Raw genomic sequence first — 15,467 nt, 5'->3', positions numbered from 1 at the left:
ATGGGTGTGAATTCTTCCATTCCTATAGGCTATGCTAACAAGTCATGGTCAATATTATGTCTCAATTTAGGGTGGTTTTGCTCATTTCGCGTTATGGTCGGTCATTGCAGGCTAGCATGAAGTCAGCTTAAATAACAGGTTTATTTACTAAAGTGAGAATGATTAGGAATTTAAAGTTAGTAACCAAAATATATAAGTTTACTTGAATGCAGCACAAAGTTGAGTTTTAATATTTGAGCAACAAATACTATGTTATTGATCAGCTAAATTGTAAATAGTTGTATCGTTGCTTAAATGGGCAATTTAAAATACAGCTACTACTACATTGGTTAAGTTGCTTAGAGAGTGTGGGCTGTCCCACGGTTTTATGTCAAACCATTTAGAAGCAATCTACAGGTTCCAGGGAGTGTTCCAGTCCTGTGTTTGTCACAGTTCTTCTAAACATTTTGACATCTTACTAGTGGACAGCACCCAAAGACTACTACAACAAGTTCAATTTCAAATTTCACCTACTTGAAGCTGCTGCAACAATAGATCTGTATGCTGGATGAATGCCACTTGATCCTAAATCCAAAGTAAATGTTACAAAATTTAATTAACAGAAAACCTTCAAGCAAATGAGAAATTCCAATATGTGCCCACAAAGGAGGGTAATATGTGTTTTCAGGTTATTATTTCTGGTTATTTGCCATGTTCTTTGTTCATGAAATAAAGCATTAAATTGTGAGAGGAAAATCAAAACATGTAGTCTGGTGATATTAACATTTTACGTCATAACAGCTTATTTAAATGCCCTACTAAAGGAACACTGCGTGCACCAAAACCACTACAGTGCTCCTATTATAAGTAGTCAAACTGTTTTAGAATAGTGTTCTGTCTTACTTGGGGCACCCTGGGTGCTGCTGCCCCACCACAAATTCTGACAGAGAGCTATAGACTCCTGTTTAGGAGCTTCAGTTAGCTCTCCTGAGCTAAGCCCTGCAGTACAGGACTAGCTCATTGGCTGAGATTGTCAGCTGATCAATCTCAGCCAATGAGCTCTGCCCTGCACGTTTGGGCTGAGCTCAAACAGATAGATTAACTCTCTATGTCAGAAGTAGTGAAGGCGGGGCGCGACACCTGGCAGAACCAAGGGAAAAAGTCAAACCATTCTAAAATAGTTTAACTACGTGTAATAAGACACTCCTTGCCTCAGGAGAACTACAATATGTAACCCCTTCACTATCAAATTTTACTTTAGTTTTGCTATGCTCTTTGGTCCAAAATTGTAATTCAGACTATAAAGAAAGAATTTTCTCTGCCAGGCCATTCTGCCTCTACGTTATTTAAATCTCTGTTTTTAGAGCTATCAAATACAAGTGTTGTTGATTTCAGTAGTTTCACACGCAGAAAGCAGACAAATTTATTTCGTGAATGTACCTCCTACTGGAACAATTTGAATTAATTAAGCAGTTTTAGTTTCAATTGGAAAAACATACCTGTGTCTCTGGGTCGTAGAATTGGGGGACGAGTCCTCGCTGTAGTTGTTGTAACAACTGGGATGGTTGTGGGTCTTGCTGTTGTGGTGGGCTCTGGAGTTGTGGGTTCTGGAGTTGTGGTGGTAGGTATAGTTGTAGGTTGAGTTGTTGGAGGAGGCTGTGTGATTCTCTGTACTGTTTCTGAGAAGAAAATCACCAACAGAGTTAAAAAGGAGTCAGACAGGAGGCCACCTCAAAAATTGGCATTATTGTATTTAGAACTGGTAATCGAGAACTTTTGGTTATACTTGCTCCTGTATAATTTATTTCTATATCATTGGGCTTGCCTCCATTTTCCGCTTATAACTAGAGTTGATACTACCGTCAGGAGGCGTCAGAGACTGACCAAATTATCCAGCAACTGGGGCTGAAACAATGCTCTGTATCTGTTGCTCTCGGTTCTGGGATACACAAAACATACAGATAGAAGTTGGTGTCCTTCTAACCTTCATTATTTACTAAGGCAGGCCCTGGTCCATCAATCACTCAGTAAGAACTGGCTGCTCAATTGGAATGACCTCCATTTTACTTTATTGGAATTTCCTGTCAAACGTTTTTCCAGGTGTGATGGATATTCTTTGTTTTTGATTCTAGGGAATTGCTATATATCTATTTTTCTTGTCAGACCTTTGTTTAATTACTGCATTATTTCTTCCTGCATACCTGACTTTCTTGTGACTTCAACGTTGTCATGCTATGAATATTTGGGGAATACTTAGTTCGCCCCTACTATAACTTCTCCTCCGATTACTAACATGCCTAAATATTGATAATTTGCTCTTACTCCTATAAATCATCTTACTACTTATAATAGGTTGTACTTAGTTCTTTAAGATTATGTTTTGAAATAATATGTATTGTGTGTATTGTACCATGTGATCCATGTACTGGAAGATAAGTTTATATTCTGTATTGTGTTTGCTCATAATAAACAATATCCTCAAAATAACATAAAACTGATATCCAGTGAGTAATCAATCTTCAATAAGTATTCTCATGTTTTGCCCACAGAAATATGCATTCACTAAAAAAAAAAACCGGCAGCCCTGTTATAACCTGAAAGACTAAATAAATACACTGCTCAAAAAATAAAGGGAACACTTAAACAACACAATGTAACTCCAAGTCAATCACACTTCTGTGAAATCAAACTGTCCACTTAGGAAGCAACACTGAGTGACAATCAATTTCACATGCTGTTGTGCAAATGGGATAGACAACAGGTGGAAATTATAGGCAATTAGCAAGACACCCCCAATAAACGAGTGGTTCTGCAGGAGGTGACCACAGACCACTTCTCAGCTCCTATGTTTCCTTGCTGATGTTTTGGTCACTTTTGAATGCTGGCGGTGCTTTCACTCTAGTGGTAGCATGAGACGGAGTCTACAACCCACACAAGTGGCTCAGGTAGTGCAGCTCATCCAGGATGGCACATCAATGCGAGCTGTGGCAAGAAAGTTTGCTGTGTCTGTCAGCATAGTGTCCAGAGCATGGAGGCGCTACCAGGAGACAGGCCAGTACATCAGGAGACGTGGAGGAGGCCGTAGGAGGGCAACAACCCAGCAGCAGGACCACTCCCTCCGCCTTTGTGCAAGGAGGAACAGGAGGAGCACTGCCAGAGCCCTGCAAAATGACCTCCAGCAGGCCACAAATGTGCATGTGTCTGCTCAAACGGTCAGAAAGAGACTCCATGAGGGTGGTATGAGGGCCCGACGTCCACAGATGGGGGTTGTGCTTACAGCCCAACACCGTACAGGACGTTTGGCATTTGCCAGAGAACACCAAGATTGGCAAATTCGCCACTGGTGCCCTGTGCTCTTCACAGATGAAAGCAGGTTCACACTGAGCACATGTGACAGACGTGACAGAGACTAGAGATGCCGTGGAGAACGTTCTGCTGCCTGCAACATCTTTCAGCATGACTGGTTTGGCAGTGGGTCAGTAATGGTGTGGGGTGGCATTTCTTTGGGGGGCCACACAGCCCTCCATGTGCTCGCCAGAGGTAGCCTGACTGCCATTAGGTACCGGAATGAGATCCTCAGACCCCTTGTGAGACCATATGCTGGTGCGGTTGGCCCTGGGTTCCTCCTAATGCAAGACAATGCTAGACCTCATGTGGCTGGAGTGTGTCAGCAGTTCCTGCAAGATGAAGGCATTGATGCTATGGACTGGCCTGCCCGTTCCCCAGACCTGAATCCAATTGAGCACATCTGGGACATCATGTCTCGCTCCATCCACCATGTCACGTTGCACCACAGACTGTGCAGGAGTTGGCAGATGTTTTAGTCCAGGTCTGGGAGGAGATCCCTCAGGAGACCATCCGCCACCTCATCAGGAGCATGCACAGGCATTGTAGGGAGGTCATACAGGCACATGGAGGCCACACACACTACTGAGCTTCATTTTGACTTGTTTTAAGGACATTACATCAAAGTTGGATCAGCCTGTAGTGTGTTTTTCCACTTTAATTTTGAGTGTGACTCCAAATCCAGACCTCCATGGGTTGAAAAATTTGATTTCCATTTTTTTATTTTTGTGTGATTTTGTTGTCAGCACATTCAACTATGTAAAGAACAAAGTATTTCAGAAGAATATTTAAGTCATTCAGATCTAGGATTTGTTATTTTTGTGTTCCCTTTATTTTTTTGAGCAGTGTAGTTATTCTCAGAACAGTTCGTGAAAAACATTTCATTTTTAAAATGTAACCGCATAGAGATTTGGGAAGCTGCACTAGTATTTTTTTTTGTTTTGTTTTGACCTATGCATTTGGGATGATGAATACTATAGCCATTGCAATCACCTATGAGTAGTGAAAGTTTTAGTGCCAGGCTAATTTATATGTGTTTTTGTCAGTGTTTGTATGAAATAGCCATTTTACAGTGTTGCCGCCCATTATTCGTGCCCTATTAAGGGTTCACTAGTTTATTAGGGTTCATAAGAAACCCTTTTCAGTCTTATAAGAAATATTGCCTTTGAGCTGAAAGCAACAAGGTAAGTTGTTCGTGGAGGACTTACCTAAGAGGTTTGCCATTGATCGTGACATCTAAGCTTACACTACAATGACAATTTCAGTGGTACTAAAAATCTTTGTTGTTTAACCCCTTAAGGACACATGCCATGTGTGACATGTCATGATTCCCTTTTATTCCAGAAGTTTGGTCCTTAAGGGGTTAAACTTGCATAACAATTTGGGAAAATGTGCAGGTCATTTTTTTTTTGTTTTAGTTTATTACACCCATTTCATTCCTCCTTTCTTTTTATTAATATTTTATTTATTCATTGTCCTTTACAATTTACACTTTATCAAGCAGAGCCACTTGTAGTTTTATTGTATATAGTAGACATTCATAAAATAAATATTTTGTATCATGTGATCGAAAGTGGACAAACCTACCTATTTTGACCTCCACATATTCGAGGACTGAAGGATATGTAACACCTTTTTTTCCTTTGCCTTCTGTATGAGAAGAAAATAAGATGTGCTCTTAGATCATAATCACACATATCATATAATCAGGATTAGGCAGACTAGTGATAGTATATTTGTTTAGACCAACTTACCTGCAACAACAAAGGATTCTTTCCAGCGTGGAAGAGACAGAGATCGAATCCCATTAGAGAAACTCCCCTTGTAGCCAGATTGGCCAGCAACTTTCCGAACAAGGATTTTTCCTCCATTATTATCGATTATACCACTAAATGGAAATGATATATTATTATTATTGGTATTTATATAGCGCCAACTTATTCCACAGTGCTTTACAATAAAAGGGGAATTTACCAAATGAGACAATAACAAAATGAAACAGGAACAATAGGTAGTTGAGGACCCTGCTCAAACAAGCTTACAGTCTAGAGGAGGTGAAGTATAAAAACACAATAGGAAGGATATCGAGAGAGACAGCAAATAGACATAGTGGGAAAGTAGCAGAACTGGCGGTGAGAGCGGAGTGTGGCCCTACAGGAGAGAGCTAGAGGAATGTTTATAGGACCACTGTAGGCACCCAGACCACTTCAGCTTAATGAAGTGGTCTGGGTGCCAGGTCCATCTAGGGATAACCCTGCCTGCTGTAAACATAGCAGTTTCAGAGAAACTGCTATGTTTACATATGGGTTAATCCAGCCTCTAGTGGCTGTCTTACTGACAGCCGCTAGAGGCACTTCCGTGCTTCTCACTGTGATTTTCACAGAGAGAAGACGCCAGCGCCCATAGGAAAGCATTGCGGTGCATGCGCATTCAGCCGATGACGTCGGAAGGAGGAGGAGAGTTCCCAGCGCAGAGGGAGCCTGGCACTGGAGAAAGGTAAGCCTTTAACCCCTTCCTCCCCCTTCAGCCCGGCCAGAGGGAGGCCATGAGGGTGGGAGGGACCTATTAACACTGTAGTGCCAGGAAAACAAGTTTTTTTCCTGGCACTATTGTGGTCCTTTAAGAGATAGAAGTTACTCTTGGAGGCCATTAGCAATCTTGAAAATACATCTATATACATACATACATACATATATTCCTCTCAGTCAAAGCTTTATTTACATATTAAATATATGATGAAGACTATATGTGCATGAATACTTTACCTTAAACACATTCTTAAGCCTATCTGTGTTAAAACTCATGTTTTACAGCTGATATAAAAAAAGAAATGAATAGAGACTCACATGATATGCTAGGGAAGGGCACAATATTTTAGCCCACTTTCTACATATAGGTCAATTAAGTTTCTAAGGGTTTTTGGCTAGCTTGGTGTGGGAACTCATTGGGAAGCCTCTCCATCTATTTTCATCTAATATACGTGGACGTGTAGGAGCTTGGTGACTAATGACATTTTCTTTGAACATGTGGGTGGATAGAAATGAATGAGAAACACCTTAGACCTCAGAGGAAAAAAACAGCAAACTCTAAGTCCCCTGCAGCCTGCTTACTTAGTGCTAGGTACCTTCAAAGTCAAATAACTTTATTACTTGTTTTAGGGTACAAAAACAGAACCACTTTGAGGAACATAGAAGAATTTGTATAAACTTATGGCTTCAAGTGGTTACTCCAGTACTGTGTTTAACAGGCTTAATATGAAGATAATCATAATCAGCTTCAATGAGCAAGCCATACTCCCATGAAACTTGTGAAATTGACTCACCAATGAACTAATATAATGCGCCTGGAATTGTCCTTCAGGCCTGACCTAATAATCTACTTGTTGCCAGCCCTGAGCCCTGAGTGTAGGGTGCATTAACTGTCACACTGTAACAGCACCACCTCCCACAACTCACCCTGCGCTCTCAGCAACCTGGCAGGACTTGCAGCAATACTTCTTTACAGCGTATGCCCAGTGCAATTTCACAGTTTATAAATTCTGACCTTGGGGCCTCCTATTTAATCTGTATTGCTGAGATGGCTTGGAAACCTATTTTCACACTGACATGGGCATGATTTCGTCCTTTATTAAAGAAGGGAGAGCACATCCAGTGGGGCTTACAGACACCACTGTTCTAGTGCACAATAAACAGGAATCTGAGAATTCTGAGCATCGTCTGGCATTTTTATATTAAGGCCGTGGATTGGCGACCCCTAAATAAGCATAAGGGATAGGGGAAAATCCAAAGTCCTTACCAGCTATGATTGCATTGATTATTAACTTTCAATTGCTATATTCCAAATGATGATGGACTACTCAGAAAGTGTCCCCCTTTGTAATTTATCAGTCCCATGGAACACCATTACTCTGTTTTGGGAGAAATAGGTTGTTGTAACAAATATTTATCTAAAATGTTTGACAGCTTAGAACTGACTTTAATGAAGGAATGAAACCCTCCAGCAAGTTTGAAAAATAATGGAAGCCCATATGATCCAAACGTTTTCCTATAATCTCTATAGCAGTCTGTATGTCTTAGCTATGAAGATAACTACATTTGTACATGCCTATTCAGAAGATAGATAGCCTCACAGATAGCTATCTATCACTTCCAAGACAAAGACACAAACTTTACAAGCATATTACATTAACATTATAACAAATCCCTTTTCATATCATCATTGAAACCTGCAGACCTGTGAATGGCAGCTGAACATATACTTGAAAACGATGCGTAAATGTCTGTGCCATAAACACGGTGTTTTCCACCATCACATCCAGGAGGACATTTTGCAAGGAATTCTGGGTCCACTATCTTCCCTGCCTTGATGTCACAATCAATGTGAGGTACATCTGTGGAAATAAAATAAGTGAGTCTGGCAAAGAGATAGTTAGAGATATTTTTCTACTACTTCATGCTGGGAGACTGGGATTGTGAACAGAACACGACTACATTACTCCTTATCCCTTATCATCCATTAATGTAGCAATCATTATCCATTACCTGCAGTTAGATTATTATTGTTATAATATATTTATCCATTGATAGGTTGTAATCAACCTCTTAATCAAGACATGTTAGCATTCTTCATGGATACTTCAAAATCATGGAATGCAATATTTTCTGCAGATTGTTTTTTTATTATTTTATTATTAATAGACTATGTGTGCATGCAACTTTTATTTATTTATTTTCTTATTAAATATATGCTATCTTTAAAATAAAAAAATAAAAAAAATTTGGAGGGGAGGGGGGAATGGAGGAGTGAAGGTCGGTCAGCCCATCTTTATTTCATTGGTTTAGCAAAAGACTTCTTAGTTACAATTAAGATTATTTTGGGCTTGTGCAGGCCCATGGTCTAGTTTAGCACCCATGTCTTATGTGAATTGAGTGTGATTCCTATTGGAATATTGTAGCCTTTTTAGTATGTCATTTTGGAGAAACCATGACATTTAGGAACATTTATCATAGTATTTTTTTCTTTTAATCAGAGATAGAGTTTGTTCTTTACCAGAAGGGACACTAGGTGGTGCTGTAATTTTTAAAAACATATTTCTGGACCAGTCACAATAGATGAACAGTTAGCTCATATCTAACACTGTATGAGTGAATACAGAAAGTACATTACTATGAAATCTACATTAAGATTTTTTTTAAAGTGTAATGCTTACGTTGCTTATTCTTTCTATTCTTCTTTGACGATATACAGGTAAAAGTCAGGAATAAAACTATAGTAAAAAATAGATAAAAGACAATGAATTATATTTCATTCAACAGTCACTGAAAAGCTACATTGGTTTTGAAAAAGTGTTGAAGAGACTTTTGAGCTTATTAATTAAACATAAATTGTATTGAAATGAAAACCAAACTGCAACATTTAGGCTAAAAGTTGGGACTATAGCCAAGTTGGAGATTTTTTCCAAATCTATTTTCCTTAGATTTTGCCATTCAGTTTTCAGATCACTGGTATTTGTTTTGTAATGAAACAACCCCTGGGTTTCAGTGATTCCCACACTTTGTAATCCATTGGAATGCGCCATTGGTGATGGTATCTGCACCTATTTTAGATGAGAAGTCATAAATAAAAGGAGGTTATAATAACCGAATTATGAACATACATGGTTATTCACTATAGTGAGAATTCAAAGTGTAACGGACCGTTTCAGCATACAAGGGGAAAAATGCGTTTAGGCGATAATCCCCTTTTCCATAGACAGGCACAGCTACTGCAGAACATCAGAACTCACGAGCTGGATACGAAATAACACTCCGAACTGGAACAGCTGAACAAGAAAAGCATACAATCGGCTTACACTCTTGGCAGTCAGCTTACAATCCAATCCCCCCCAAGAACGAGACGACACTTCATTTTGAGGGTTAAGCAGGAACTCTAGACTGGGACACCCAGTCTGGCTTTTATTTTCAACTCACACATACAGGCCACACCCAGGGGGAGGCATAAAAGAACCAATGACATAGATGTTACCTCCCACACATCCCCTCCCCTTAGTGTGACACATAATCCCATTATGCATACAGAGTAAAATATACTTTTACACAACTTTCATAACTTTAAAACCATACATCCCATTCACATAAAAATACATATCCACAATCAATCCATTCAGGGGAACAACATATTAAAAAATGGCATGAATCCGACCAGGGGTTTAAAAGTTACTAAAAGTATCTGGCCCAAACAGAAGTAAAACATCCCCCACAATGCATCCCTGCTTCCTCCCTTCTGCCCTGGAGATAATTGGAGAAGTAATCCAATTATCTAGGACTAGAGTCAGACTCCATTAACCACATGGTTGCAAAAAGACAGTAAAAGACATAAAATTACATACTGATACATTTAACACATAAAACACACATTTCTACATATCCCCAGTTTAACTGAACACATAAATACCTACATAATATTTAAGACAGTATTACTGTGATATGTTACAAAGTCTTAAAGGGACATTAGTCCCAAAAGTCCCAATATGTCCATCGCTGATTTTAAAGGGCCAGTAGCAGCAATATAAATTATTACATGCCCAAATATAGTGTTTATAGAGCAATATGTCCATGGGCCGTAGTCGCAGGGCAGGAGGCTAGCAGCCAGGCCTCTCCAGTTCACAGTGGCGAAGCTGGTTTCGCCACATTTCTCCCCTTTGCCAATTAGACTAACAGGGTACCTGACTTTCTGCCGGTCAGTGCCCTGGTTAGTCCAGCAACCCACCCACGAAACAGAAATAACAGAGCAGCCCACCCACACTAACCGGTTACTACATCTGGGTGAGGAAGGATTTTGTCCAAGTTCTGGTGTTTCACCACTGCTGGGTGGGAGACGGGTAGGCTGCCTTGGTGGGTTGCTGAGGGGGCAGAGACCAGCGGTACTCTGTCCTGTTGCCAGCACTACCACGGGAGTAGTCTGGTGGGCGCCTGGTTGCTGGAGACTGGCTGTCTCCCCTTTAGGTGCACAGCTCGACTGCCGGAGGGGGAGACCGACTGTCTCCCCTTTGGATCCATCACACTGAGGCTGGGGAACAGGACCGACCGTCCCTATCCCTTGTGCTGTAAGTGCAGAGACTACGGTCCCATCTGCACCGTTGTGGGGCTTAACATCTCCCCTTGGTGGGTTAGGTTGCCGTGGGAGAGAGGGTGTAACAAGTTCCTCTCTCTGGATGGCAAACTGCCGCTGGGGAGAAAGGATGGCACCTTCTGCTCCCTGGGGTACACACTGCCGCTGGGGAGGAAGGACGCTGCTCTCCTCTCCCTTCACCTCACACTGCCTTCCTGGCACATCACTTTGTTGCTGGGGGGCAGGAACAACAACCTCTGCCCCCTGTAACTCAGCCTGCCGCTGGGGAGGATGGACGACACCATCAGCTCCCGGAGACACACACTGCCGCTGGGGAGGAAGGACTGCAACTTCTGCTCCCTGGGGCACACACTGCCGCTGGGGAGGGAGGACGCTGCTCTCCTGTCCCTTCCCTTCACACTGCCTTCTTGGCATATCACTTTGCTGCTGGGGGGCAGGAACAACAACCTCTGCCCCCTGTAACTCAGCCTGCCGCTGGGGAGGATGGACGACACCATCAGCTCCCGGAGACACACACTGCCGCTGGGGAGGGAGGACGCTGCTCTCCTCTCCCTTTACTTCACACTGCCTTCCTGGCATATCACTTTTCTGCTGGGGGGCAGGAACAACAACCTCTGCCCCCTGTAACTCAGCCTGCCGCTGGGGAGGAAGGACGACACCTTCATCTCCCTGGGACACACACTGCCGCTGGGGAGGAAGGACGGCACCTTCAGCTCCCTGAGATACAATCTGCCGCTGGGGAGGAAGGACGACACCTTTAGCTCCCTGGGACTTACTCTGCCGCTGGGGAGGATGGACGACACCATCAGCTCCCTGGGTTACACACTGCCGCTGGGGATCTGGGCCGACTGCCCAGCATCCCTGTAGGGCCGGTAGAGAGACCTCGGTCCCATCTCCACCTGCCTGTTGTGGTTCCTCACAGGACCAATCTATGAGGACCCCTACTTCGGGTTCTTCCTGCCGCCTCGGGGGGGGGCGGCTAACCTCCTCGGATGCAGCCTCTACTCTGCTGCTGTACCACTCTTCCTGCTCATCATACTCTTCGTCCATCTTTGAGTTTTGCTCAGCCATGACCTGGTTCCAGATCCCCTGGAATGTGTCCATGGATATATAACCCCCATACTGGGCCACTTGCTGCCTCACCTTGGCCATAAAATCATCTTCAGCGTCAGAGCCTTCCATACTTGTCTGCTCCAAGTCGCTGGATACCTCTGCTGCCAGGGGCGCTGCACGAATGCTAACGTTGCCCTCAATTTGTAACTCCAAGGAATTGGTGTTCTGTAGCTGTCCTTCTGGCTGTGGGAACAATCCCGCAGCTTGTTGGTTCCTCTGCGTCGTTCGCAGCATGAGGTACGCCTGTACATCGTTGTAGACCCGGTCTGCCATCCGCTCCGCTCGGGTTGGTGAGAATAGAGCCATCCTGCTCCTATATTCCCTGGCAAACTCGGATTCCTCTTCCTCCCTCGGAGGTGCTGCAGCAGCTGCGACTCTGTCTCCTTCCATTTTCCTGATTTCCTTTGTAGATAGGGTCGCTGTACGGATACTAGCGTTGCCCTCAATTTGTAATCCAGAAATGGTGTTGTCTGTAGCTGTCCCTCTGGTTGTAGGAACGATCCCACCGCTGCCACCAATTGTAACGGACCGTTTCAGCATACAAGGGGAAAAATGCGTTTAGGCGATAATCCCCTTTTCCATAGACAGGCACAGCTACTGCAGAACATCAGAACTCACGAGCTGGATACGAAATAACACTCCGAACTGGAACAGCTGAACAAGAAAAGCATACAATCGGCTTACACTCTTGGCAGTCAGCTTACAATCCAATCCCCCCCAAGAACGAGACGACACTTCATTTTGAGGGTTAAGCAGGAACTCTAGACTGGGACACCCAGTCTGGCTTTTATTTTCAACTCACACATACAGGCCACACCCAGGGGGAGGCATAAAAGAACCAATGACATAGATGTTACCTCCCACACATCCCCTCCCCTTAGTGTGACACATAATCCCATTATGCATACAGAGTAAAATATACTTTTACACAACTTTCATAACTTTAAAACCATACATCCCATTCACATAAAAATACATATCCACAATCAATCCATTCAGGGGAACAACATATTAAAAAATGGCATGAATCCGACCAGGGGTTTAAAAGTTACTAAAAGTATCTGGCCCAAACAGAAGTAAAACATCCCCCACAATGCATCCCTGCTTCCTCCCTTCTGCCCTGGAGATAATTGGAGAAGTAATCCAATTATCTAGGACTAGAGTCAGACTCCATTAACCACATGGTTGCAAAAAGACAGTAAAAGACATAAAATTACATACTGATACATTTAACACATAAAACACACATTTCTACATATCCCCAGTTTAACTGAACACATAAATACCTACATAATATTTAAGACAGTATTACTGTGATATGTTACAAAGTCTTAAAGGGACATTAGTCCCAAAAGTCCCAATATGTCCATCGCTGATTTTAAAGGGCCAGTAGCAGCAATATAAATTATTACATGCCCAAATATAGTGTTTATAGAGCAATATGTCCATGGGCCGTAGTCGCAGGGCAGGAGGCTAGCAGCCAGGCCTCTCCAGTTCACAGTGGCGAAGCTGGTTTCGCCACATTTCTCCCCTTTGCCAATTAGACTAACAGGGTACCTGACTTTCTGCCGGTCAGTGCCCTGGTTAGTCCAGCAACCCACCCACGAAACAGAAATAACAGAGCAGCCCACCCACACTAACCGGTTACTACATCTGGGTGAGGAAGGATTTTGTCCAAGTTCTGGTGTTTCACCACTGCTGGGTGGGAGACGGGTAGGCTGCCTTGGTGGGTTGCTGAGGGGGCAGAGACCAGCGGTACTCTGTCCTGTTGCCAGCACTACCACGGGAGTAGTCTGGTGGGCGCCTGGTTGCTGGAGACTGGCTGTCTCCCCTTTAGGTGCACAGCTCGACTGCCGGAGGGGGAGACCGACTGTCTCCCCTTTGGATCCATCACACTGAGGCTGGGGAACAGGACCGACCGTCCCTATCCCTTGTGCTGTAAGTGCAGAGACTACGGTCCCATCTGCACCGTTGTGGGGCTTAACATCTCCCCTTGGTGGGTTAGGTTGCCGTGGGAGAGAGGGTGTAACAAGTTCCTCTCTCTGGATGGCAAACTGCCGCTGGGGAGAAAGGATGGCACCTTCTGCTCCCTGGGGTACACACTGCCGCTGGGGAGGAAGGACGCTGCTCTCCTCTCCCTTCACCTCACACTGCCTTCCTGGCACATCACTTTGTTGCTGGGGGGCAGGAACAACAACCTCTGCCCCCTGTAACTCAGCCTGCCGCTGGGGAGGATGGACGACACCATCAGCTCCCGGAGACACACACTGCCGCTGGGGAGGAAGGACTGCAACTTCTGCTCCCTGGGGCACACACTGCCGCTGGGGAGGGAGGACGCTGCTCTCCTGTCCCTTCCCTTCACACTGCCTTCTTGGCATATCACTTTGCTGCTGGGGGGCAGGAACAACAACCTCTGCCCCCTGTAACTCAGCCTGCCGCTGGGGAGGATGGACGACACCATCAGCTCCCGGAGACACACACTGCCGCTGGGGAGGGAGGACGCTGCTCTCCTCTCCCTTTACTTCACACTGCCTTCCTGGCATATCACTTTTCTGCTGGGGGGCAGGAACAACAACCTCTGCCCCCTGTAACTCAGCCTGCCGCTGGGGAGGAAGGACGACACCTTCATCTCCCTGGGACACACACTGCCGCTGGGGAGGAAGGACGGCACCTTCAGCTCCCTGAGATACAATCTGCCGCTGGGGAGGAAGGACGACACCTTTAGCTCCCTGGGACTTACTCTGCCGCTGGGGAGGATGGACGACACCATCAGCTCCCTGGTTTACACACTGCCGCTGGGGATCTGGGCCGACTGCCCAGCATCCCTGTAGGGCCGGTAGAGAGACCTCGGTCCCATCTCCACCTGCCTGTTGTGGTTCCTCACAGGACCAATCTATGAGGACCCCTACTTCGGGTTCTTCCTGCCGCCTCGGGGGGGGGCGGCTAACCTCCTCGGATGCAGCCTCTACTCTGCTGCTGTACCACTCTTCCTGCTCATCATACTCTTCGTCCATCTATGAGTTTTGCTCAGCCATGACCTGGTTCCAGATCCCCTGGAATGTGTCCATGGATATATAACCCCCATACTGGGCCACTTGCTGCCTCACCTTGGCCATAAAATCATCTTCAGCGTCAGAGCCTTCCATACTTGTCTGCTCCAAGTCGCTGGATACCTCTGCTGCCAGGGGCGCTGCACGAATGCTAACGTTGCCCTCAATTTGTAACTCCAAGGAATTGGTGTTCTGTAGCTGTCCTTCTGGCTGTGGGAACAATCCCGCAGCTTGTTGGTTCCTCTGCGTCGTTCGCAGCATGAGGTACGCCTGTACATCGTTGTAGACCCGGTCTGCCATCCGCTCCGCTCGGGTTGGTGAGAATAGAGCCATCCTGCTCCTATATTCCCTGGCAAACTCGGATTCCTCTTCCTCCCTCGGAGGTGCTGCAGCAGCTGCGACTCTGTCTCCTTCCATTTTCCTGATTTCCTTTGTAGATAGGGTCGCTGTACGGATACTAGCGTTGCCCTCAATTTGTAATCCAGAAATGGTGTTGTCTGTAGCTGTCCCTCTGGTTGTAGGAACGATCCCACCGCTGCCACCAATTGTAACGGACCGTTTCAGCATACAAGGGGAAAAATGCGTTTAGGCGATAATCCCCTTTTCCATAGACAGGCACAGCTACTGCAGAACATCAGAACTCACGAGCTGGATACGAAATAACACTCCGAACTGGAACAGCTGAACAAGAAAAGCATACAATCGGCTTACACTCTTGGCAGTCAGCTTACAATCCAATCCCCCCCAAGAACGAGACGACACTTCATTTTGAGGGTTAAGCAGGAACTCTAGACTGGGACACCCAGTCTGGCTTTTATTTTCAACTCACACATACAGGCCACACCCAGG

The 15,467-nt window shown here is 44.7% G+C and overlaps 1 protein-coding gene across 2 annotated transcripts in view; it reads right to left on the bottom strand.

Moving 5' to 3' along the window:
* The window catches only part of VIT (vitrin), a 133,605-nt gene that overhangs the window by 32,490 nt on the left and 85,648 nt on the right, over positions 1-15,467 (bottom strand). For both annotated transcript variants that reach the window (XM_063443095.1, XM_063443096.1), the window contains exons 3-8: positions 8,534-8,590; positions 7,558-7,714; positions 5,079-5,212; positions 4,912-4,974; positions 1,479-1,658; positions 514-564 (exon numbers count right to left, since the gene is read on the bottom strand). In XM_063443095.1, the coding sequence (XP_063299165.1) occupies positions 514-564; positions 1,479-1,658; positions 4,912-4,974; positions 5,079-5,212; positions 7,558-7,714; positions 8,534-8,590 (642 nt within the window). The remainder of the gene's footprint in view (positions 1-513; positions 565-1,478; positions 1,659-4,911; positions 4,975-5,078; positions 5,213-7,557; positions 7,715-8,533; positions 8,591-15,467) is intronic.

This window comes from Pelobates fuscus, chromosome 2 (assembly GCF_036172605.1).
Source record: "Pelobates fuscus isolate aPelFus1 chromosome 2, aPelFus1.pri, whole genome shotgun sequence".
In the NCBI taxonomy this organism is placed as follows: domain Eukaryota; kingdom Metazoa; phylum Chordata; class Amphibia; order Anura; family Pelobatidae; genus Pelobates; species Pelobates fuscus.
The sequence above is the reverse complement of the archived record's forward strand: the minus strand, read 5'-3'. Positions and strand labels throughout refer to the sequence as shown.